Source organism: Zerene cesonia, chromosome 23, assembly GCF_012273895.1.
Source record: "Zerene cesonia ecotype Mississippi chromosome 23, Zerene_cesonia_1.1, whole genome shotgun sequence".
Taxonomy (NCBI): Eukaryota; Metazoa; Arthropoda; class Insecta; order Lepidoptera; family Pieridae; genus Zerene; species Zerene cesonia.
In genome coordinates, this window is record NC_052124.1 from 868186 (window position 1) to 892269 (window position 24084).

Consider the following 24084-nt stretch of genomic DNA (forward strand, 5'->3'; position numbering starts at 1 on the left):
CCGCTCGCACCGGGGAAGTACCACACCCCCACAGAAGACCGGCGTGAAATAGTACTGTGTTTCGTTCGGTGAGTGGGAGAGCCGGACGCCCATAACCTTTTCTTTACCCTTCTCAGTCCCTTCCTATATTCCTCGCGTCTTTCTTAATCCTTTTCTAATTTAAAGTCGGCAATCCATTTATAGAGACGTTATGTCTGCAATCGACTTTTGACCTCTCCAAATATTCATAGACGATGATAGCGCTTACTATCAGTTGACTCACCAGCTCCATTGCCGACGATGACGCAAAAATAATAACCTGGTACTGAACGATGAAGTAAAAAAAAATTGGTAACCATAATAATAAAAAAAAAAAATTAAAAGCCACTCCCGCCCGCAGCTGGCACAGCAACCTGGAGCGCACGCTGTGGCCGCAGTACCTGTCGGGCATCGCGCGCGCGGCCAGCGGCGTGGCGCGCGCCGTGAGCGCCGGCCGCCCGGTGCTGGTGCACTGCTCGGACGGCTGGGACCGCACGCCGCAGCTCGTCGCCGCCGCGCAGCTGCTGCTCGACCCGCACTATCGCACGCTCGAGGTGCGTGCGCGCGCACGCCTACACGCACACGCACAAGCTCTATATATATATACGTACACGCACGCACACTCGCATATTTACACTGCACGTACGCGCATACAATAAACACGGTGACACGCTCATAGACGTACACGCACGCACACTCACATATACACTGCACGCGAATCTACATTAATATTTTAAATCTGAAGAGTATTTGTTTGTTCGGTTGGTTAAAAGCTAATTAAATCTCAGACTTACACTTAACTAGTTCGACTAATCCTACTAATCCTATCCTACTACCCTACTAATATTATAAATGCAAAAGTTTGTAAGGATGTGTGTGTTTGTTGCTCTTTCGCGCAAAAACTGCTCAACCGATTGCAATGAAATTTGGTACGTAGATAGCTGGATAGCTGGAATAACATTTAGGCAACTTTATGATTTGCACTATAGCAATTTTAAACAAATCCTAAAAATAAAGTTAATTAGTTACGTTGAATTATTGTAGGGTTTCCGCACGCTAATCGAGCGGGAGTGGCTGGACTTCGGGCACAAGTTCGCGGAGCGCTGCGGGCACCAAGTGGGCGGGGAGGACCCCAACGAGCGCTCGCCGATCTTCCTGCAGTGGCTGCATCTGGTCTACCAGCTGATGTTGCAGTTTCCCTGCGCTTTTGAGTTCAATGAGGCTTATCTGGTGAGTTTAGGTCAACTTGAAGGGGGGACTTATCTGGATACATGCTAGGTCGAGATTTGATAGTTTTTTTTTTATGTTTTGCGTAGCCGTTGTATACAATGAAATGAAAAAATAAACTGTATCCAAGTCTCACTCAAAATAAAATGTGTTTATTTTACTTTCCTGTCACGGCTTACCGAAGCAAAAAAAATGTAAAAGTGTCGTTACAATTTGGATCGATTTGCGATATCATTAACCAACCAACGTACCCACCCACTGTACCACTGTACTATCGCATCGGAGCTTAATATGATACAATAATTTTATAATTACAGATAAAGTTGGCGACGCACGTGCACTCGTGCATGTTCGGCACGTTCCTGTGCAACAGCCGGCGCGAGCGCGCCGACTGCGCGGCGAGCACGCCGCACGTGTGGCACCTGCTGGCCGCGCCCGCCTACCGCAACCACCTCTACGCGCCCAACCACGACCAGGTACTTACTATACACTATTTCTTTTCTATTTCTCTACTTATTATTCACTCCGCTACGCTATTTCGCAAACTTGTTGCGCCGGAGTGCGGCGTGCGTTGATATATCAGTCAATCAGTCATCACCTTTTCTTTTTTGTGTATTAAAGAAAGTATCATTTACATAGATTAGTCTTTCAACACCGTCTTACATATATCTTACTCATATAAGTAGGTAGTTTACATTGTATGCTCTCCACAGGTGATCTGGCCGGAGTGCAGCGTGCGCTCGATGCAGATCTGGTGGGGCGGGCTGGGGGGGGCGGAGGGCGAGGGCGACGCGGAGGGCGAAGCCCGCGCGCTCGACCCGCCGCCTGCGCCGCTCGCTGCACCCACGCTTCCGCACAATGGTACGTGTACCTTGTAGAAAAATGGGGAAAGGGGGGGGGGCTTGTTTTTTCAAGTAAATACGCGTGAAATTATTATTACATTCAAATAGCACATAGTATAAAAAGTAACAAGATGAATTTTCAAAGAGTTATTACTGATATACTGGTCTCTTTAATATAATTGCATACATAGATACCAAAACATCAATATTGTTAATTGTATGCCATGTCAATTTGCAGGTTTTATGACAAAGACGCGATCCTGTGATAACTTATTGAGTGAAGGCGAGAAGCGAACGACGCAGAGGCGGTGTAGTGATCCTAGCATAGCGCCCGATGTTATGTGAGTAGACTTTATCGTGGAATTCATTATCTCGTTATTTAATTTCGTATCGTTTAATTAGAATTAAATTATGCAGGCACAATATTCGAATCAAAAAATATAAAGAATAGTATGTCCTTTGTAAAACATAAAAAATTATCATTATTATAAGGCCAACAAAAGTTTATCATAATATTCGGTAACATAAAAATCTTCTTCCAGCAAATTATCTCTAGTGGTGAACGGGAGGAGCATCGAAGGAGAGAAGGAGAAAGAGAGATCGGAGTGTGGTGTCGCACTCACGGACAGTTGTGTGGATGCGTTGCCGCAGACTTCCCTCACGCAAGCAGACAGCGAGGATCAGGTAAATTGGTTAGATATATGAAGTTAAATTTTTAATTTAAGCTATATCTTACTGATATCTAGCTTAAATAGATATCCATATAGAAGGAAAACAATATATTCGAAATAACTCCATCGATTATAAAGAAAGTCGAGTTGAGACACTGTGCTTTTTTAATTGTGTTACACACATTGTGTTTACTCTAAATGCTGTATTTTTATGTTCACATGTATAATAAATACCCAAAATTAACAAACGTATATTCTTCGCCATCTAGTATCAATCTATACAATATCGTACGTATTATAAAAATTTCATTATATTTTTTTTGTTCAAGACGGTCAGCCTCCATCCGGACTACTTCGACAGCCAACCGCGCGACATCACCAGCAACTCGTCGTCCCTCGAGCGGGAGCTCGCTTCCGTAGCTGAGGACAAACAGATGGACGTCACCCGGCTGGTGAACGGTGACGTGTGCGCTGACGTCACAGGCAGCGGCACGCCTGTGGACGAGCGGCACGTGTTCGACTGCGACCTGTACACGGACGTCATCGAGATGGCCGATGTGAGTGTGGGGCTTTGGGGACTTACATAGACATGGCCTAAGTCGCTTTTAAGAGGAATTTGAGCTTCATGGTATCATTTTTTTTTCTGAGAACGCCAAGTGTTATTTAAACAAATCCGCCATATTATTATGATTATGGCGTGCTTAATTAAAGGGAAAATGTGACGTGAATAATATTGTTATATAATTGTTCCAGACATCAAGAGAAGTTGGCAGAACGAGAAACATCAGCATAACGTGGCGATCCATATCAGAATCTAGTAATCAATCATCAACCGGCTTCGATATTCCAGAGAATTCACCGCAAAGCCGTTTAGACCCCAGCCCACCGAGATTAGACCAAATCATAGACAACAGAAGCTCGTCGGATAGAGACACGCCCACCATAGACAACCGCAACTCGTCCGATCGGGAAATGCCGATCATAGACAATTGCAACTCCACAGAGGGGGACATAGTCAATCACAACGTAGTCAATGGTTCGACGAATCACAATCGGGAAAACGGCGTCAGCAACGGCGCTGTTAACGGGGTTGTGGATGTTACAGCGAAGTTTCTAGAAGTTGAGCTAAATGGTACGTTTTACTTGTGCCTAGTGCTTTTGGTCCTTTACTTCTTTTTTGCTATTTGCTTTAATCATAACATATCGAGTTGTATTCTAATCAACGAACAATAAAATAATTGGGGATATGGAAAAATAGATTATATTAGATATAATGTCTAATCGTCTGATAACTTATCCCCTAGCAGAGTTGATTACATACTTATCCATCAATGGTTTATAGTATAAACCAATACTAGCTTTTGCTCGCGGCCTCGCACGCGCAATTCGGACTAGTTTAATGGATGTTACTTTACATAAAAATATCCCTTTGCACTCTATCTATTAAAAAAAAATCCATCAAAATCCATTGTTTTAAATATTTAAGTATACGTCGGGACATAGGGTCAGACAGAGAAAGCGACTTTGTTTTATACAATGTAATGATGTATAATAAAATATTTGTTTATACCATAAGGTGGTGGTGTATCATCGAGCGGTGCGAGTTCAGAAAGCGACGGCGAAACGAGAGAGATTCGAACCGTGGACCCGTCTAGGGGCAGCAGAGTGCCCAGCCAACTCACCCTCTGTCCAGCCTCACCTCGACGGCCGGCCTGCTGCCACTGTAGTTCAGGTATTTATGTGAACACAATACTTATTTAATTCATATATTATTGATTATTTATATTATTAGTGAGCTTAAATGGTAATGTGATCCGGTTCGAAGGATCATGCCATCGTGACCATATACTTTTCATGGTCCTTCGAGCCTTACGCTAATAATTTTTCATTTGAAATCTGGCGTCTCCCATGTGATCCCCTTCTATTTTTGACAATTTGAAGGCATACAAGTAACATATAATATTCGTTCATTGTACATTGTTTATGTGGAAGTTGAGCACGCTTTAGTACGAATTGGGCAAGCTCGTACACCCCCATAGAAGATCGGCTATAATAACATACTACTGTGTTTCGTTCGGTGATTGGAGGTGATGGAGGCCCATATGCTTTTCCTTACCCTTCTCAGTCCTTTCCTTTATTCCAGTCGTCGATCCTTTCCAATCTAAAGTCGGCAATCGAATCGTAGAGGCGTAAGATCTGTAATCGACTTTACGGCTCTCCAAAGGTTCATGGGCGGTGGTAGCGCTTCCCGTCAGGCTCCATAGCCGACGTAGTCGTAGAAAAACTTGTATTGTATCGTATACGATTTGTGCGGCCAGGTCGCAGCTGGGGCGGCGCGTGCTGGTGCGGCGCGTGCGGCGCGGCGGGCGAGGGGGCGGGGGGCGCGGCGGGGGCGGCGCGCTGCGTGTGCGGCGCGGGGGCGGCGCGCGCGCACCACTCGCTCGACGGCCTGCCGCCCGCCGACAACCCGCTGCAGGCGAGGCTGCACCAGATCATACTCTATCAGAAGGTGAGCGGCCGATACTTGGGACGCCATGTAGTGTGGGTCGTTGTTGGAAATATATAGGAAATTATTTATTTTGTACAATTTTTAATAAGCGAAATAATTGTTTGTACATTTGAGAGCGATTAGAAAATAGAAAATAATTTATTTTTAATGATGCGTAAGATTATGGAAGAAATACACCGTTTATTATTTGTAAATCTAAAACCCAAAGAGTCGCTTTAGATTTAGTAACAGTATAGTTTATAAAAAAAACAGTTATTGGAGCTATCACCATCGAAATCGTTTTCGCTCTCGTGGCCTAAATAGCCAATTGTTTTTAAATGTAGTTGACATGTATTGATTCGCCATGCGCACGTACTCGTACTCGTAAGCGTAAGCGTAACGCGTCCGCTCTCGCCGCAGAAAGTGGTGGAGGAGCTGAGCGGGCAGCTGCGCGAGGCGCGCGAGGCGCTGCGCCGCGCCTCCCCGCCCGCGCCGCCCGCGCCGCGCCGCGCGCACGCCGCGCACGCCGCGCGCCCCGCGCCGCCCGACGCGCACACCGTGAGCACATCCCTACTAATCTCTTAACTCTCTCTCTCTCTCTCACTCACTCTCTTTCTCTCTCCTTCTCTTTCTTTCTTCTTGCGCCTAAACCACCTAACCGATTTGGATTAAATTTTGTTAAGGTACATGTTAGTAAGGCACAGTTTGAGAACCGAGAAAGGAACTGTCCTATAGTTTTGTGCCCGTTTTAACGCAATGATTTTATGAAATTAGAGGCTAGAGAGTGGCAAAGGTTGCTATTTTACTCATTGAAACCATTTCTCTATAGATGGCGCTGTGTTAAAAATGTGGCACATGTCACTTTCTTATTTTCTGAACACGCGAGCGAAGCTACATAAATAAATTTAAACATAATTAAGTCATTCACTCTATTGAAACAACAACGTAAAAAAAAATAGTGCATTAATTAATAAAGTCTCCAATAAATAAGTCTACCTGATGTTGTACGGCCTACAGTCTACTTCAACAAGTGGGCTATCTAAAACTGAAATAATATTTCAAATGGGACCTGAGATTAGATTCAACCGAACTAACTCTTCAGCTTTAAAGTATTATTATTATTATTATAGATGAAATGAAATTTTTCATTTCTTATAAAAAAAAAGAAAAAACTGAACACAACATTAAAAGTAAGCAAAAGGCGGCCTTATCCCTAGGTAGCGATCTCTACCAGGCAACCCTTAAAGTAGCAGAAAAAAAAAGAATATATATAGATGTGTGTAATCGTCGGCAGTCTCAATAAGGTGACCGTTCACTAGGCGAGCAGCAGCGGCAGCGGCAGCGGCAGCGGCAGCAGCGGCGCGAGCGGCAGCAGCAGCGGCAGCGCGTCCGAGGTGGAGGTGGGCGAGGAGGCGCGCGGCGTGGTGTGGCTGCCCGACAGCGCCGCGCCGCGCTGCCAGCACTGCCGCAACCCCTTCTGGCTCGCGCGCCGCCGCCACCACTGCAGGTACCTGCACCCCTTGTAGCCAGCCCAGCCCCCTTGCCATGTCTCAGTGTGTGAATGCTACAACTAATTCTGGGTAAAATGGCAATTTGTTTGTGGTGCTATTAAGTGCGATTGTAATTACAATACTTTGAAAGAATAATTCATGTTACTGTCTCTGGCGAAAGTAGGATTAAGTTTTATGGAGACCGTTAATGTAGAGTTTCCTTAGTAAAACACAACTGTTTTAAACAAAACACTCAACCGCTTTCAAATTGTCAGAACTAGACCAATTATCAGTTATTACTAACTGGAACCACACGGGAGGCACTGGTTTTCAAATACGAAATAGAAGCATCAAAATCGTTCCGCACAGCCAAAGCAAAATAGAATCGAATTGGTAATCTCCTCCTTTTTTTAAGCCGGATAAAAATAGTACCATTATGAGCTTTCTCCGTGACACTACCCTTAAAAATCGCCCCTTCCAAACAGACCACTAATAAATTGATGTTCCGTGATCAGACTGTGCGGCGGCATCTTCTGCGGCTCCTGCTCAGAGATGAGCTCGTGGGGCGAGGTGGGCGCCGTGCGCGTGTGCCGCCGCTGCCGCGCGCTGCGGTGACCTCCGCCCGCGCCCCCCGCGCCCCCCGCACACCCCGCGCACCCCGCCTCCCCGCGCCGCTCCGACATGTAGCCCCCTCCCCACCTCGCCCCTCGAGACACCAACCCCCTCCACACAATATCGTACGCAGAGGTGACGGTCCACAGAGAACACGGTGCGCAGGGTTGATGGTCCACCGCGATATAGTTCACAGCGAAGACAGACCGATGATATTATGGTGCCCAGGGACAGCCCCACGATATGGTACGCGCTGAAGATAGTCGCCCTTAATACGGTATACAGAAAAGATTCCGTTTACATAGTTTACAGAGGTCATCGATCTCGGCGTAGTCCATAAACAGCCACCAGAAGAATTACTATAAATAGCTCAAAACCTCCACCAGAAAATCTATCAGCTAAAAGACCATCCGGGTCTCTGTGTCATAATTGGATTAAGAGGGGGGCTATTTCCTTGCGAAACTAACTCGTGCATCATAATGACTCGATTACTTGTGATAATTGCAATTGGACGACCAGTCGAGCGATCGATTCAAAGATTTGTTGTCGCTGTTTTCCCTCTGCATACCGTCATATGGAATTAGTACGCTAATTTGTGATAACAGTGATATGGTTGGACGACTATTTGACAATTTTCATATGTATAGACTATAGACAACTTACTAAACAGAACATTTGTAATCTATATTGGACGACTAGTACAGCGATCGATCTGAGGATTTATAGTCTGTACGTTATAAAAGAATTTGCGAATGCACTACTGTATCTAAACTTGTCGAGCAATCAGTTATATTATTATTATTTATATGATTTTTCCATACTACTTATATAGTAACTATGTTTGTCGACTAGTCGGCCAACTTGTAACACAACTAGTTGTTACAATCAACCTACTCAGTGTATCGTTAAAGTTTGTGAAAAGCGTACCAATCGAGCAACTATATGAAAGAAGAATCGATCGTTAGACCCGAGCATATGTCTCATTTAACTGAAATAAAATAGATACAGTCTTTACGCGTTTCGGATACTCAAACTTTACTCAATTTTGAGTCAATAATTCTATCAATAATTATAAGATCGTAAAAATCTGATTGACGGCGTTATGAAGTTGAGTCTGAGTATTCGAAAGATAAACATCAGGCATTCACGCTTAAACAGATTGTTAAACGCACGACGTTCACGAAATATAGAATTTATATTGAAATATATAAAATATTTACCTCATTAAGAAGCAATAATCGGTTACCGTGGCTTTTTCAATTTTGTACAAATATATACTTTATTAATATGATATTGTATTTATAGTATATTGATATACTATTCGTGACAGACGTCCGTTATTTATTGATGAATTCTATTTGCTTGGTCACAGATTATACAACAACACCAATGTTAACATTAGTGGGAATTTATTTAGTGTACACACTTCCTAATATACACCTTTGAACTACGTCCTTTCAATATTTACGATACATTCTATAAAAGCGCAATATTCGAAATTTTTATTTGAGATTTCAAATCAAAAACTAAAAGGTTTTTTCGTATAGATGACCATTTTCTTTTGACATTGACAGAAGTCAATGTATTGACAGATATTTGTATCTAGCTGCGTCAGATAGGTTTACATTAAAAACCTGTTTAATTTTAGGCAGGGGGGGCTACCGTGACGTGTTAAAGCAGTACTTATTCCAGTGTGGAAAAAGGACAGAGCAAAATAAGTCGATAAGACAGATTAGCATTGCTTTAAGATGTAACAGCAACCCTCTTCGTTATAAATTACCTACATTCATACGCATTATTGAATTATTTCCATCGAAATACTAAAACGATAGTGAGGACGTAGTTCATTGAATGCTAGTCATCTTGAATTTATTCCTAAATGTCCAAACATCGATCATGACAATTATTATGTCACAGTGTTAAGTGAGGATCTATAGTGACAACACTTGCGTTAAAAGTGAAAAGTTAACGAATTTTTGTCCCTCATAAGATATCGTATAATGCTGTCACTGTAGACAACAAAGCACAGTGCGTGCAAACGTGTGATGTGATATGAACAAAATTAAGATATGCCTTATCTAAAGAAATTATGACGGTTATCATAATAAATTAAATATTTTAGCCACACTTTTAATGTCTATCGAATGGGGTTCGGAGTGTCTGCGGTGTCACTTCGGCTTGCGATCGACTAGGAATGATTAGCGCCTTGAGGTGCTTATGTAAATTGATCCCTTCGACGATTAATTATATCTTCGACAATGCCTTAAAGATGTTTGGAGTTTGACGTTTGTCATTCAATAGGTTATGTCAAAAATCAATAGCCCAAGGAGTTGGCATCGTTTCTTGGTTTAGAAATGGGATGTTGTCAAGTTTTTGCATTTTATTTAGGTAATGCTATTATATCAATAAAGTGGAGTTTAATAGCGTATTAATTTGAATATCGTACAGGTTAATTTAAAAATCTTTCAATAAATATGAAAAAAACGATATCGTCGTAGGGATGAATCGGTGCGTTATGTCGTGACGCTATTTAAAAATAGTCGTTCACGAGGCGTGCGATACGACGTCGTATCGTCGCGGTGTTGACCGGCGCGAGCATAGTGAATGTTAGTACGAAGGCTGATTTTGAGCTGTATTTTTGTTGATCGATGTACGAATGCGAACTATATAGACTGATTTAGATGTGCGCGACAGTGACTCGACATCGAAAACTAAATGTCGTTACGTTGAACGGAATTAAGTAAAGACATTTTTTTTTTTGTAAAGTTTTGTTTTATTTTTGTATAATAGCGTTTCTTTATGTTCTATACGTTTTGTACAGTTGTATTGCGTAGTCGTATTCACATCTGCCAAATCGACTCGGATATGTTAGTTCGTTCCGCTTGCGCGGAAACGGTTATCTGTGTAAATTCATGTTTCTTTCTACTTTATTTCGCTTTGTATAATGCGTTATATTTATAACCGAGGTGTCGTTAATATAGTTTGAATTTATATATAGTTTTAACGATGTATCAAAATTATGTATTTGACAAAAATTAAGTATTCCGGTATATGAAGATTTAGCGCTGAGTTTATCGATTTTTTGTGATATTGATGATAATTTTGTATAATAATAAGAGTTTAATAACATGTTATTAGAGGTTAAATTTTACTGGTCATAATTTAAGCGTGCTCGTTGAGTTTGCGATTATTGTTAATAACAATAATTTTATATGTATAACGCATGGTTTCCGAATGCCGATCAATTATTTGTTGTATATGAATATTGGTCTATTTTTAAATGAAATTATAACAAACCGCTTATTAATTTGTAAAGGTGGAGAGATTTCATAGTTTACAAGCTGCCAAAACTTAATGAATTATAATATTTATATACCTACTACAGTTAAGAATGACTATGAAATTTCGAAACTTAAGTATCGATTGAGTTTTAACAGAATAATTGTTTCAAGCTTTCATGAACTTATGATGTTTCAGGAATGAATTGAGCCCGTAAATTGTATACTAAACAGAATGTTTGTTTAAATGTCGATTAATAATATCCTAACAAAGGAATGCAATAATAAAAATGGCGGTTGTGATACGTCACGTGTGTGGCGGGAGTTGACATTTGACAGTTCATTTTTTTTTATTTCGTTCTTCTGTGTAGTATAAAATGTGCGGGTCGAAATGAAACATTAAAACAGAGCTAATCTTAACCGTTTTATGTAAAAATAAATTATTTGTGAGCCGGAGAATGTTGTTATTTGCATATATTTTATATTGTAATACAAATTACGGAGCGATTCATGCTCCGTTGTCGTGCAAACTTGTTTGTGACCAATTAATATTGACGCAATGTGAAATAAAGCATATTTAGTTTTATGATATTGTTGTCTTTCATTCCTGCATCTTCATCTCATATAATTTTTTTGAACTTTAAACACTGTTGGTAGATTAGTTTTGAGGGGTTCATAAAATTCATAACCCTTTCATTTATTTTATCTGTTCGTCTATATATGCGTATGCAATCACCACTCTCTCTGAATGCGAATGTACTGTAGTGTAGTGTATAATTTATAGCGAAAGCGTTGCCCTCTTTAATGGAGGAAAGGTCGACGACTGGAAAGAAGGAATGAACTGATAAGGAAATGGACACGTTTTCATAAATATTTTCGGCAATTGCAATTCCAGTTCCAAGTCAAGTTGGAGCCAAGGCGAGCTCGTGGTAGATAAGTATGTAGTAATTGCTTCTACTTGTTATACCATGTGAATTGATTTGGAATAGAAGAGACTATGCACTTAGTTCAATCTACTACCTGTTAGACTAGGGTGGCACTCACTTGGGGCTGGACCGAGGGCCGCCACCTCTGGTTGTGGGTTATGAGGTGGGGGCTGCGAGGGAAACCTCTATAAAAGTGCGCCGGAGGGCCCCCCACGTGTATCACACGTTAGGAGGGCCTTGCGGTGTGCGCCCTCCGGTCGGATGGTGTAGGGGCCGAGGGTTTGGAGAGCGCCGATGGTGGAGTGGGGGACAATCCATCGTTGGCGTGCGGGCGGCGTAAACTTGTGTTCCAGCTTACGTCACCTCGGGGTGGTCAACCAAGCGGAAGGCCTGGAATCGCGCACCTGCTGGGTGGGACACGGAACCCAGTGGGTTTTAGTCGGTAGGTATCCGACATAACCCACAGCTAGTTCCCCGGGTACCGTGGGTATCTGTGCAAGATTTCTCCACTTTAAAAAAATGGCTGGCACCCACTTCACGTAAATAAGTGGGCAGCGCTTACAGTAATATATTGTTCATAAAATTACAGTAATATATTGTTCATAAAATAATAGGCAAAATATTTACATCTATTCATTTAATCACAATTGTATAACGTAAGATTTAAATTTTCATTGTAACATTTGGTTTAAATTATTTTACAATAACAGCGATACAAGATGAAGTAATTATTCCATTAATTACAGTAGACAGTACATTTAAGGACATTGAATCATTTATTGGACGGCTATTACATTTTCCATTGAAAATAAGAAGTTAAATATTTCTCAATTAATTCACTAATATTTCAATGACACACAAAAATAATGTTTTTTTTCTCAAACGCCAACAGTACATGTAATACATACGTATATTTAGTTTGGCATTTCATTAACTTTAATACTGATTTGTTTCAATGGGATGCACATGAATGATTTCCGTAATATTCACTTTCACTTAATAGTACAATATTAAAATAATCCAATGATAAAACGAGTCACTACAAAAACAACAATTTTATCTAATAATAGATTTGACTAGATTAAATAAGACTAGATATGGTTGGGCTGATGCCTGCTAGATTAAATGAGACTAGATATGGTTGGGCTGATGATGAAACATTCAATACTTATGTCTACACTTGCATAATACCATCATTTATTGACATAAATGGATTTTAACAGGCTTTTATTAGCTTGACCTGTAATTTAGTATGTAACCGACTCCTTTATACTAGATTATTTTTGTATCTATTTAATGTCCTTATGTATAATAAGAGCAATTGAGACAATTTAGCAGTGGTGGCTCAGTGGTGAGAACCTCGGACTTCAAAATCGATAAGTCCGGGTTCGAGAATATAGGGCGTGCAGGAAATAAATTGATTTTTCAATTTATCTGCGCATGTAGATAACATCACCACTGCTCGAAACGGTTAAGGAAAACATCGTGAGGAAACCGGCATGTCCAAGAATCAAAAAAGTCCGACGACATGTGACATCTGCCAACCCGCACTTGGTCAGCGTGGTGGATTATGGCCTGAACCCTCATAGGAGGCCTGTGTCCCAGCAGTGGGAACATATATGGGCTGATGATGATGAGACAATTTATTCGATTCTATCAGACTATGTGTTTTAATTTTTTACAATATTTCTTTAGTTCAATATTGTGGACAAATAGTGAACAGACAATTATGCACTACCTAGTAAAAGTTGGCGATTTTTGAAGCGAAGTATACAAGTGGCTGACCTTATAATATAATCAACACTTACAAATTAATTTGTTCAACGACGAAATTTTACGTGGGTTTTTGCTTATAAATACCATAATTACTTATGTATATTCGAAGATTTTTATATCTACATAATTTCGATACGATATAAAAGATATATAAGTACGTATCGACACAAATTGTAGATGTTTTTTGTGACTATTAAACCAGAATTGTTGATAACATAACTGCAATAACTCTTTTATACCATGGAAAATTCATTGCAAGTGGGTGCATTAATGCTGTTGACATATAAATAATGCCATTATGTATAATTTTAATACTTCACAAATTGAATATTTACTTCCAATTAAAAATACATTTATCTACTTATATTAAATAACGTTATTCACAGTATTATAACATATAATCGGAAATTTGTTTGGAAAGATATTAAAAATGGAAAACTGAATATACAATGGAATATAAAGGAATCTTTACTTAAGCGACAAACAAACAACTATCTAACATAGTAATATAATAACAATAGAAAATATAAATATTGAAGTTTGTTCAATTAAGATCATAGTTCGTTTAAGTAGGAACTTTATTTTTCGGGGTTTCTCATAGCATTTATATGTTTAAGAGATGAGAAGCAATTTAATTCACTTAACACATACACAACATTTATACAACAAAAATAAATATATAAATCGCATTAGGCCTAATCATTTTCTATTACACTAATTATAAAAATATGACAATTAAAACGAGTATTTTTTTTTAATTTTTAAGATTTTTAAACAATAAAAACAAAGTAACAAGATTCCAGGTACAAAAACATAAAAAATCTTTAAAAAATTCATGACCTAACTTTACTATTCTAAACAAAATATTACAAACCAAATAAACACACACATCATATTAATTCAAGTATTCGATGAACTTAGAAGACAACATGTTTTATGTTCAGAGACGAAAACACTTATTCTAAGTAGGAATAGAAAATAATCCATTCTTTTTATCTACAAATTTGAACTATTATTTATCTATGAGCAATAATTTTTACTCTGTGCGATTATGAGTCCTTTGATAGTCTGTGACCATGTCTCGCACTCTGTTCCTGACAGTTTCAAGCGCCGCGTACATGTTCGGCGTGAATGGATCGAAATCTCTATATTTTTTTCTCCTTCTATATATACCTTCTTTGTTGTACATCGCGCAATTCATGTCCTCCTAGAATAAAATTAAACTATTAAACATATGCACTTGTTTTGACATCAATTAAACACAGAAAAAAGCTAATATTTATTATTATACCGTTATTTATATGTTTAACTGACTTCAGAAAAAGGAGCAGGTAACTAAATTAGTATATATTTAATTTTAAGTTTTATAGCATTTTTGTTGTAAACGAGTTATACAAGGGTGGTAGTCCATTATAAGCAAACCAAGGTCTGACGATGGAATCCAAGAGAAATTGAGACATTGGCGAATCCAGGCGACAACTGGGAACTCCACAACGATTAATAGCAGTTACCTTTCGTTTTGACTTGCATAATTTTGTATTGATTAAAACCTGCCACTTAGACATAATGTTTTATAACAATACTCGTATAAGGAACAGTCCTTCAGTACGATTTCTAAAGATATATTGTACAGGGTATATGTATGTATATGGTACTTTTATGCGATGTTGAAAAAGACAGCTAAAGCAAATCCTCATTAGTTCACGTCTTAAGAAGACAATCAGTCATTTAAGGAGGGGTGTAATCGCCCTGGACATTCACACAACATCCAATATACTTTATGCAATAATCCTATCGTACTTCCTACTAATATTATACATGCTAAAGTTTGTAAGGATGTGTGTGTGTGTTTATTGCTCTTTCACGCAAAAATTACTGAACTGGTTGCAAAGAAAGCAGGACTACTGGAATAACATATAGGTAACTTTCTATATCGATATTCCTACGGGGTACGGACTTGCGCCGGTGAAACCGCGGGGCGCAGCTAGTTATACAATAAAACCCACCTCTGTAACTGTATGATTTAAGAAGTCCAAAATACCCTGTAGGGTTTGCCGAGTTCTATCCACCAGAGTCTCGTAGAACACAATATGAATGGGTCCCGGAAAGTTGTTCAACCAATGTTTGTGGGTGCTCTCCCAAGATCTCAGCTCAATGGACACATAGGTCGCCCAGTCTGAAATATCAATTAATTGTTTACTAATGTTTCACTACGGTGTGGGGTGGCTCAATTCATGTCAAATGTCCATAATAAAAACATTATTAGAAATAATATGTATATATGTATATATTGTTTTTTCTTACATGATTTATTTTTATTAATATTATATCTTATTACATCTATGTATTTGCTATGCTATATACTTATCTATATTAATTAAACTTATATCTATAGTATACACCACCTACCTATACGCTTTCTATGTATTATTTCGTAGTTTTGGTTACCTGGAAGAGATGGCTCTGTAGCCATATTGTGCAACTTGTATTTTTAGTCTGTACTTTTGATATATTTCCTATTGGTGTGTACAATAAAGTTTTATTCATTCATTCATTATTTAAAATTTGAAATAAATTTGTTCCAATATGAACAAATATATGTAATATATGTATCACTAAAAAAATAAGAAATGCGAAATAACTCTGTGTGTGGTTCTTCTTCACGCCTACTACGCTTACGCACCACTGAACCGATTTAAATGAAATTTTGTACAGAAATGGTATAATATCTGAGAAAGGACATATATCGAAAATCCTATAGGAACAGGAATAACCTCACTGAAAACTGAAGTATGAATATTGCTTTACAAAGAAATGCTTTTGGGAATTGAGCTTATTTGTATTATATAATAACGATTATTAGATAGGAATGCTATGTACACTAAACGTTTGTAACAACTGGCTCGACCCATAATTATAAAAAACGTTTATTTGGTAGGATGACACTAAATTGTAATCTTGAAAGTTTGTTATAACCCTCAGTGATAGGGTTCCTGAATCCGCTAGTCTAGCTATAACTAGCCTTTGTCTGCGGCTTTGCACGCGTTTTATTCGGAGTAAAGTCAATTTCCCTATATCTTTTATTGTGGACTATCCATAAACATATACCATCGGGGAGTCTTCTGTAGATCTATTCAGGTATATAATATTTAGTACATTATATTGATAAACCTGCCTATTGAACCATTCTATTAAAAAAACCCCATCGAAATCTATTGCGTTATTTTAAAGATCTAAGCATACAGACACACAGACGGCGGAAAGCGACTATGTTTTGTGCAGTGAAGTGATTAACTTACCGGATTTATGTTCCCTTGTTTTCCTTTTGAATGCAGACTTTGGAGCGGTGCCTATATGGCCTTTGTGGATTCTGTTAAAATCAGCCTGTAATTAACACGGAATTATTGTAATTTTATTTAAATACAACCTCTTTTTTACTCTTTGGCAGTGTATTAGCTTCAATCTAAGATAAAAAATAAAAATTGTAAGTTATATAAAATACAGTGTTATCTACCTCTTAGTATTCTGAATATTTACATTTGTTAATTAAATTTATAATTAAATAATGTCCTATTTTAAAATGCAATTAAACATTAACTATAATCTATTTTCCTAAAATTCTTTTTTATATAAGTTTCACAGACAATAATTGCATTCAAAACAAACTTAAATGGAGCCAGCATTATTGCATCGTACTAATACTATAAATGCGAAATTTTGTAAGTATCAATGGATGGTTGTTATTTTTTTCTCTTTCACGTAAAACTACTAAATGGATTGCTGAAATTTTACAATAATATAGCTACATAATAAGTCAAGAGCTATATAAATACATGCCATTGGTTTCGTCAGCGGGTGAAACCGCGCGGCGCAGCTTGTATAAAAGAAGGCAATAGATGGAGAATATTTCTCTTATTTTTAAGGATAGAATTAGTAAAGTATGCAGGTGAAAAGTATCCATCTCCAGTCTCTCTGTACGAAGTCTTAAACAGATCCATTCAGCTGTTTTCATGTGAAAGAGCAACAAACATACATCTGTACATTCTAACTAACTTTTATGTATATAACATTAGTAGGATTAAAACAAGTGGAGGGATATTTTTGATTATCCAGCAGAGCCGGCCGTCAAGTCTGATATAAGTGGACTCAAAAAAAGTGGGATAAAAAATAAAATAATCAAAAATAAAATAAATCTAACCTTGTATAGGTATTGATTTTGTAAATTATTTCATGTCTAGGTTAGATAGTTTATCATAATATACTGGTTATAAGCATGGTGTACAGCGGGACAAACTGAAAATACAAACAAAATAAAAAGCCATTAGATAGTATGACAATTAGGCAAAAAAACAATACAAATATATTAAATACATAATATGTTAAGCAAATACAACTTGTTTGAAAGAAGTACTAGTAATATAATTTTGATTTGTCAATTATAAATAAATACAGCTCTATTACTAGCATGCAAAACACAGCATGCATGTGTCTAGGTCGATATTGGTAATAAAAAACAACATGTAAACTCATGTGGATAAATAAAAAATAAAAAAAAATCATTAACTACTTTTTGAGTTAATAAAATGCATACATACATTAAGTCAACAGCAATTAAAAACAATCATTTTCAAATGATTTCTCATTATGAATATGAACAATGCATACTGGAGTTTATTTATTACCATTTTTGAAATTACCTCAAACATAAAGGCAAATTGAGATAAACTATACTATTTCATACCAATATGGCATCTCTAGGATTCCTTATAAGGAGTATAGCCGCTTGAAATTTATGATCTGATGGAGGGCCTTCATGTGTTTTAACAACCAATACTGATCCATTAGTCACATTCTCTGCTGGGAAGCCATGCACTCTTAAACCATAATCCATGTATATTGAGCCTGTCATAATACCTGCAAGAAGTTGTAGTAATGAATATTAACATAAAAAACCAACCAGTTTCATACAAACTACTAAATATACAAAAATTTTCTAAATATAGTAAACGAAAGAGTTCTGCCAATGTTGAATCAGATTAAATAGTTAATGCTATCATATAATCCAATACAAGTTCATTGAGACATGATCTAGAACTATTATTTGTTAGTATTATTATTAGTTTCTACTGGTATTGTATAATGGATTTGAACAAAATTGTAAAAGTATGTAAAAGACCAATTTTGGAATGGAATGATAAATGCCTTAATCTATGCTATTAAGATAGAGTATTTGGTACATGAAATGTATAATAATTATATAAGGCTCTAACCCTGATGGTAATCATATTATGAATATTCAATTAAATTATCACCTACTGGGGAAATGTACCTTCTTTAATCTCAATCATTTTGTAGCAATAACAAAAATGACGAACCTGTAACTTGTTGCAAGAGATATCTTAACCAAGTGTTGCCGCTTCCAGGATAGGACACCAATGCTACGACACTATTAGATGGTGGAATACGAAATCTCAATTCTTTACACCAGTTTACGTTTGGCTGTCTCAAAGATAGACGATTTGCGTAACTTCCTCCATAATAAGAATTTTTAGCACCATATAACGGGCTTAACATGACTATAATTATGGAGAAATGCACTGTAGCCACGATAGCTGCTAATAAAAATATCCACCTCCTAGACATCGCTGATGACGATTCTACATTTTTGTGTTAAGTCCGTTAAGTTATCTATTTCATTATGGTGAGATTGACGGGCTATTATTACAGTATTAAGATTCTATATTTACATTTAAAATTAAACCGTATTTCGAAGAACATATCATTGTGGTATCGATGTTTTGATATGAAATTTACAATAGCGAAATGTCAGACGTCAGTGTACTTAACATTGACAAATCTTTCGCTCAATGCCAGATACGTTCCATTTTCTTCAGAATCGAATAAACTCCGCTTGAATTTTTAATTGCAACTCTAATATTAATAACAATGTTTTATTTATAAACCAAATTTTCACCTATAGCATTCAAAGGTTATTTAATAGAATTACTTTACGAAATCCGCATTATAATGCTACAAATGATTAAAAATTTCGATAAATTTTCTCATGATTGACACCTCGTCGGAAATAAAGTTTAATATATATGATATAAGGAAAATTGAAATAAATTTTAATATACATGTTTTTTAATAAAAATATGAACATATTTTTATTTAATTTTTTGTCTAGGTCATTGTGATACATGAGTGTAGCGTATTTTACGTAAAATGGTATGGCAATTCTCTACATTGCCCAAACAGATTTCCACATACATTTGTAAAGGTAATACTTTTGCAGAGCTAATTTGCTGCAATACTTTTCTTGCTTGCAAAAGATCTCCTCGTAAGATATTGCAGACAGCTGCCTTTGCCCATACTGCGACTCCAATAACATCCCGCATTTGATCAGGTAATCCAGATACTAATTCATGTATCATTGTTGGCTGTAAGTGTTCTATTGCTTCAACAGTTTTATCAAGAATAATTAAAGCTTCTGCTGCATAGATGTGTGCCCAGGTTTTATGGCTCTTAGATGCATCAGCCTGACTTAAAAGTTCATTAGCACTTACTAGGGCTGCCAGAGGGTCCTGGAGATGTAAAAAGATATAACTTTGTAGAACTAATATGGAATTCTTTAATTCACATCTCTGCTTCCAGTTGATCGCTTGACCTGGTGGTGCTTGTATCATTGGTACTGACACATCTACAGGTGGATCTTGATTAGGCAGAAGTGTAATAGCATTTTTCAAGCAAAGTGCAGCAAACTCTAACGAAAGCGATGGAATGGCAAAGGATTCACCGGACGATGAATATTTCTCCTTTTCCTTAGCAACAAGGACTCTGGTATGGGATCCACTACCAAGTTTTTTAACTATAAACTTCTGAGCCTCATCGCAGCAACATTTCTTAATGCAACACTCGGCTAATCTTACCCAGACTTGAGGGTTATTGGGGTAATGCCTTGCAGCTTCAACGAGACACTCAAAAGCTCCTTCGGTGTTCTTTGTAGCCAACAATGCTAATCCTAGATTATACACATATATTGGTCTGTCCTTAGACACAATTAATCTTTCGCTATCTTCACTCTCCATAGTTTTAAAGTGTTCTTTTAATGCATTTTGAAAATATTTAGTAGCTATATATGGTTTTTTTATTGATAAAAAAATAACACCTAGATTATTATTTATTGTTGCCCAAATGTCTTCACCCTCACTTCTGACATCATAATTATACTGTAATGTTCTATAAAGTCCTAAAGTATTTGCAGCTTCATTGATATTGCCATTAAGATACTGTTCCTGGGCTATGATACAAACATTCTCTATAGAATCAGCCTTCAATTGTATCTTCTGCCCGAGGAATATTTGAGCCCTGCTAACCAAACGCTGATATAAATCACTTACTTCGTTATTCGATTTTAAGCCGTCACCTTGTGTTTTTGCTATTTCTAATGTTTTATCATATGTGCGCCTACATAGTGTACATTCCAATAAGAGCAATACTACTTGCCGTAGTAACTTTTTGTCCTTAATTAGTTTTAAAGCTAACAGCTTTTCTAGAATCGTAGCACTCTGGTAATAGTAACGTGAGTGGTATAAGACCACTGCATAGTTATAAATCGCGAAAGGCGATGCTGTTTCTTTGATATCTTCGTCAGGAAAAGAAACGCCCGTACAGTCTGATAATGCTGATTTGAACTTGGTCACATTTTTCATATCACTAGCTGCTAGCTCCACTATAGCTTTGTTATGTTGTATACGTTTCAACAAGACACTATTATTTCCAACAAGATTTTCTAATTCATTAAGATGTTGTAGTGCGGACGTATAGTCCTTATTCAGATAACATTGATGAGCTAATACAGCGGGTTCATCAGTAGTGTTTGCCATTATGATATTAAAATAATAATAAGGGAAGGGTGACCGAAAATATATTACTTTATGTTTATAACAAAATAAACTAGATAAAGTATGAACCAAACGTCAACGTCGCATACCTTATGTCGTAGCCCTATGTCAATGAGATTGACTTTGACAGATATTTTTCAAAAAATCCCTAACGTCGTAACGTGTACGAGTCGAACACGCTTCGGCTCGAATTGGGACATCTCACCGAATTATTATACTATTCTTTGGACAGCTCGCACCGGAGAAGTACTTAATGCTAATGCATGCTAATGTTTTTCGTTCCGTGAATGGGGGGGAGCCGGAGGCTCATTTCCAATTTCTCATCCTTTCCAGTTTTTTTCCTTTATTCCTCTCATCAATCCTTTCTTAATCCCTTTCCGATTTAAAGTCGACAACCATTTGTAGAAGTGTGAGGTCTGCGATCGACCATACGCTGGCGACAAGGACCTAAAAAATATAAAGAATTTTCATTTTATACAGCATAAGCTTTGTCAATTAATTGTTACTGATTTGTACGTGATTGGTCCCTATGAATAACTCACATTTACATTTACATATATTTGTACCAAAATCTCCATTTTATTATACAAATAACAATTTTTTTATCATACACTAGCTGCACGCCCCGGCTCCGCCCGGGTAGTCATTTATCGTAATTGAAATAATATAAACAATCCTATCTCTCAAGTTGGATCAAACTGCACATGGTGTGCGAATTTTATTATAATCGGTTAAGTGGTTTAGGAGTCCATTGAAGACAAACATTGTGACACGAGATTTATATATATTAAGAAAGATAAGTGAACTCCATTTGGATGTTGATAAATTTTGATGCTCTATAAATTTTTGGTGTATTATACTATTCAGCTCATTGCGTAATAAATGTTTTTCTGTTTTTGGGAAGAAACGTTTTGTGAATGCACCTTTATGTTGCGTTAATAAGCTTGATTTTTTTTTATTTAATGTTTGTTAATTCCTTTGGCTATAGGTAATATTTTTTTATAATTACACTGGACGACAGTTAAGCTCGATTTTTTTATAATCTAGTAGTTAAATAATCTAATGGAGGATCTACATGTTAAAACCTTATTACCTAATGCTGCATATGCTTTTGTGCTTTTCCCACATAGTATATGCAAAATCCCAAACAGCATAATATGTGATACCCATAATCATTCGAATTTTGAATGCTGGCCATCCTAATGATAAAATCACCAAATATAACTGTATTTTAAAGTAGTTCCACATTTTAAAGTTTTTTTCAAATGTCTAGTGTAGTGTTAGAATATCACTTATTATGTGAGTCACATAATGTCCTGACAAGTACTAAATGTTTATATGACCACAGCAAGCATACTTGTAGCTTGCATATATGTTTGATTTGGTTGATGTAAATAGAAAAATAGAAATTGATGGTGGGCTCATTTCAGGCATTTTTTAAATAATTTAGTTCAGCAAAGATAACAGATCAATAAAATTTTTAAATACCAAATGTTACTTAACAAGCGATATTGTATATATTAGCTTAAGCAAATTTTATCAAATGTGTGTATGAAAAATATAAAAATAAATTACACACTAAGAAAGTAGAGTATGCGGGACAATTCTGAAATAAAATAAACAACATATTTATAGAAATGCATTATTTTAAATACTATAAATCTGGATGAAAGTTATTCTTAAATTTTTTATTTGATCGTTCAGCTGGTCTTATACATAAATGTTTACCAAAAAGAGTGAGCTTAACATTTCTAATGTACATATCAAATACACTTTCCTTTTTTGGTATGGTTGTTATTATATCATCTTTAGAGACAATTTTAAGAGTATTCTTTGTATCCATAATACATATACCCTTTTTACCAACATAACTCGGGCATTTCGAACGCACTACTTCCAGCAAGCTCCCATTAAAATCTGCTTTATAGAGGGTCTGCGTAAAATGATCCCATCTTTTACTTGTTGGATCAGGAACTGATTTATCTAATTCCAACATTTCGGAAATATAATCGATCCATATTTCTTTGATGGACTCTATATCCTTATATTTTATACTATTACGTGGAAAAGAATAAAAACCCAATTTCTTTTTTTCTTTACGTGACAACAGATTATTGCGGCGTTTTTTCACTTTCTGCTTCTTGACTTTACTTTTAGATTTTCCTAGTACGAAATCTTTTTTTAGCTCATTTTTAATATTGGCTACATCGGATCTTGGTACATTTGATTCTAAAAAATTAACAACACTGCGAAATGCTTCATTGTTGACCACTTCATTCATTTCTGTTTGTAGTTTTCGACGAATTGTTTATAAAATAATTAATTTGACACTGATTCAAGAATTTCACTTGCTGCGTTCGTTCAAAAAAAAATTTTCGTAAAATTCAAACACCTTTTAATTAATTGGATTAAAATATGTACTCTGATTTTTAAAAGATGACAAATAACAATAAATACCAGTCTCACGTGTTGACCTGTCAGTCAGTTGATGTCACACGGGACAATTGACAACCAATGACAACTGTCGACAAAAAATCTAGTCACTAGATTTTATATTATGTACCTAGAGTGGTAAAAAAATTCACATAAATATAACTTTTAATTATCTTTCAAATTATATTTTAAATCGACCAATTAATTTATTATAACTGTTTGTTTTGTTTCTATGTAGTTTCATCTTAAACCATTAAATCACTATTTCAATATCTAATATTTTTATTAAATAGAGACGTGCCGCTTTTCTTCATTTCATAACTTTATTTTTTTGGATTATTTTGTATAAGAATGGCATCTAAACCTTGCAAATTACTACGTAATGTTTACTTTCGATACAAATTAGCAATGATTGATAT

General features: G+C 36.8%; 4 protein-coding genes and 1 long non-coding RNA gene across 5 annotated transcripts in view; 2 read left to right on the forward strand and 3 right to left on the reverse strand.

Annotated features, from left to right (window-relative positions):
- The window catches only part of LOC119836158 (myotubularin-related protein 3), a 40335-nt gene extending 34245 nt beyond the window's left edge, over positions 1 to 6090 (forward strand). The window contains exons 9-20 of the mRNA XM_038361412.1: positions 380 to 572; positions 1063 to 1248; positions 1563 to 1721; positions 1959 to 2106; positions 2326 to 2428; positions 2630 to 2771; positions 3088 to 3315; positions 3512 to 3890; positions 4335 to 4490; positions 5077 to 5267; positions 5667 to 5804; positions 6076 to 6090. Of these exons, the coding sequence (XP_038217340.1) occupies positions 380 to 572; positions 1063 to 1248; positions 1563 to 1721; positions 1959 to 2106; positions 2326 to 2428; positions 2630 to 2771; positions 3088 to 3315; positions 3512 to 3890; positions 4335 to 4490; positions 5077 to 5267; positions 5667 to 5804; positions 6076 to 6090 (2038 nt within the window). The remainder of the gene's footprint in view (positions 1 to 379; positions 573 to 1062; positions 1249 to 1562; positions 1722 to 1958; positions 2107 to 2325; positions 2429 to 2629; positions 2772 to 3087; positions 3316 to 3511; positions 3891 to 4334; positions 4491 to 5076; positions 5268 to 5666; positions 5805 to 6075) is intronic.
- A 461-nt stretch (positions 6091 to 6551) lies between these two features.
- LOC119836290 lies at positions 6552 to 11217 on the forward strand. The gene is made up of 2 exons (XR_005288086.1): positions 6552 to 6753; positions 7252 to 11217. It is a non-coding gene; the product is annotated as an uncharacterized LOC119836290 (long non-coding RNA).
- Positions 11218 to 13713: 2496 nt separating this feature from the next.
- On the reverse strand, positions 13714 to 19141 carry LOC119836237 (WSCD family member AAEL009094). Its single transcript, XM_038361510.1, has 5 exons — positions 18704 to 19141; positions 18070 to 18242; positions 16628 to 16712; positions 15335 to 15504; positions 13714 to 14535 (listed from the first exon to the last, which is right to left on the reverse strand). The coding sequence occupies exons 1-5, from the start codon at positions 18969 to 18971 to the stop codon at positions 14365 to 14367; spliced, it is 867 nt and encodes a 288-aa protein (XP_038217438.1). The 5' UTR covers positions 18972 to 19141; the 3' UTR covers positions 13714 to 14364.
- A 334-nt stretch (positions 19142 to 19475) lies between these two features.
- Positions 19476 to 21321, reverse strand: LOC119836284 (CCR4-NOT transcription complex subunit 10). The gene has a single exon (XM_038361577.1). The coding sequence runs from the start codon at positions 21212 to 21214 to the stop codon at positions 19517 to 19519; it is 1698 nt and encodes a 565-aa protein (XP_038217505.1). The 5' UTR covers positions 21215 to 21321; the 3' UTR covers positions 19476 to 19516.
- A 1539-nt stretch (positions 21322 to 22860) lies between these two features.
- LOC119836240 (ribonuclease P protein subunit p29) lies at positions 22861 to 23593 on the reverse strand. Its single transcript, XM_038361514.1, has one exon. The coding sequence runs from the start codon at positions 23511 to 23513 to the stop codon at positions 22887 to 22889; it is 627 nt and encodes a 208-aa protein (XP_038217442.1). The 5' UTR covers positions 23514 to 23593; the 3' UTR covers positions 22861 to 22886.
- Positions 23594 to 24084: the final 491 nt, after the last annotated feature.

What these genes read in the sequence shown, in the direction of transcription:
- LOC119836240 (XM_038361514.1), bottom strand. Translation starts at nt 23,513, where the DNA reads ATGAATGAAGTGGTCAACAATGAAGCATTTCGCAGTGTTGTTAATTTT.
- LOC119836284 (XM_038361577.1), bottom strand. Translation starts at nt 21,214, where the DNA reads ATGGCAAACACTACTGATGAACCCGCTGTATTAGCTCATCAATGTTAT.
- LOC119836237 (XM_038361510.1), bottom strand. Translation starts at nt 18,971, where the DNA reads ATGTCTAGGAGGTGGATATTTTTATTAGCAGCTATCGTGGCTACAGTG. An exon ending in TCTCTTGCAACAAGTTACAG is followed by an intron (nt 18,243 to 18,703) that starts GTTCGTCATTTT and finishes AACTTCTTGCAG; the next exon opens with GTATTATGACAGGCTCAATA. An exon ending in AACAAGGGAACATAAATCCG is followed by an intron (nt 15,505 to 16,627) that starts GTAAGTTAATCA and finishes TTGATATTTCAG; the next exon opens with ACTGGGCGACCTATGTGTCC.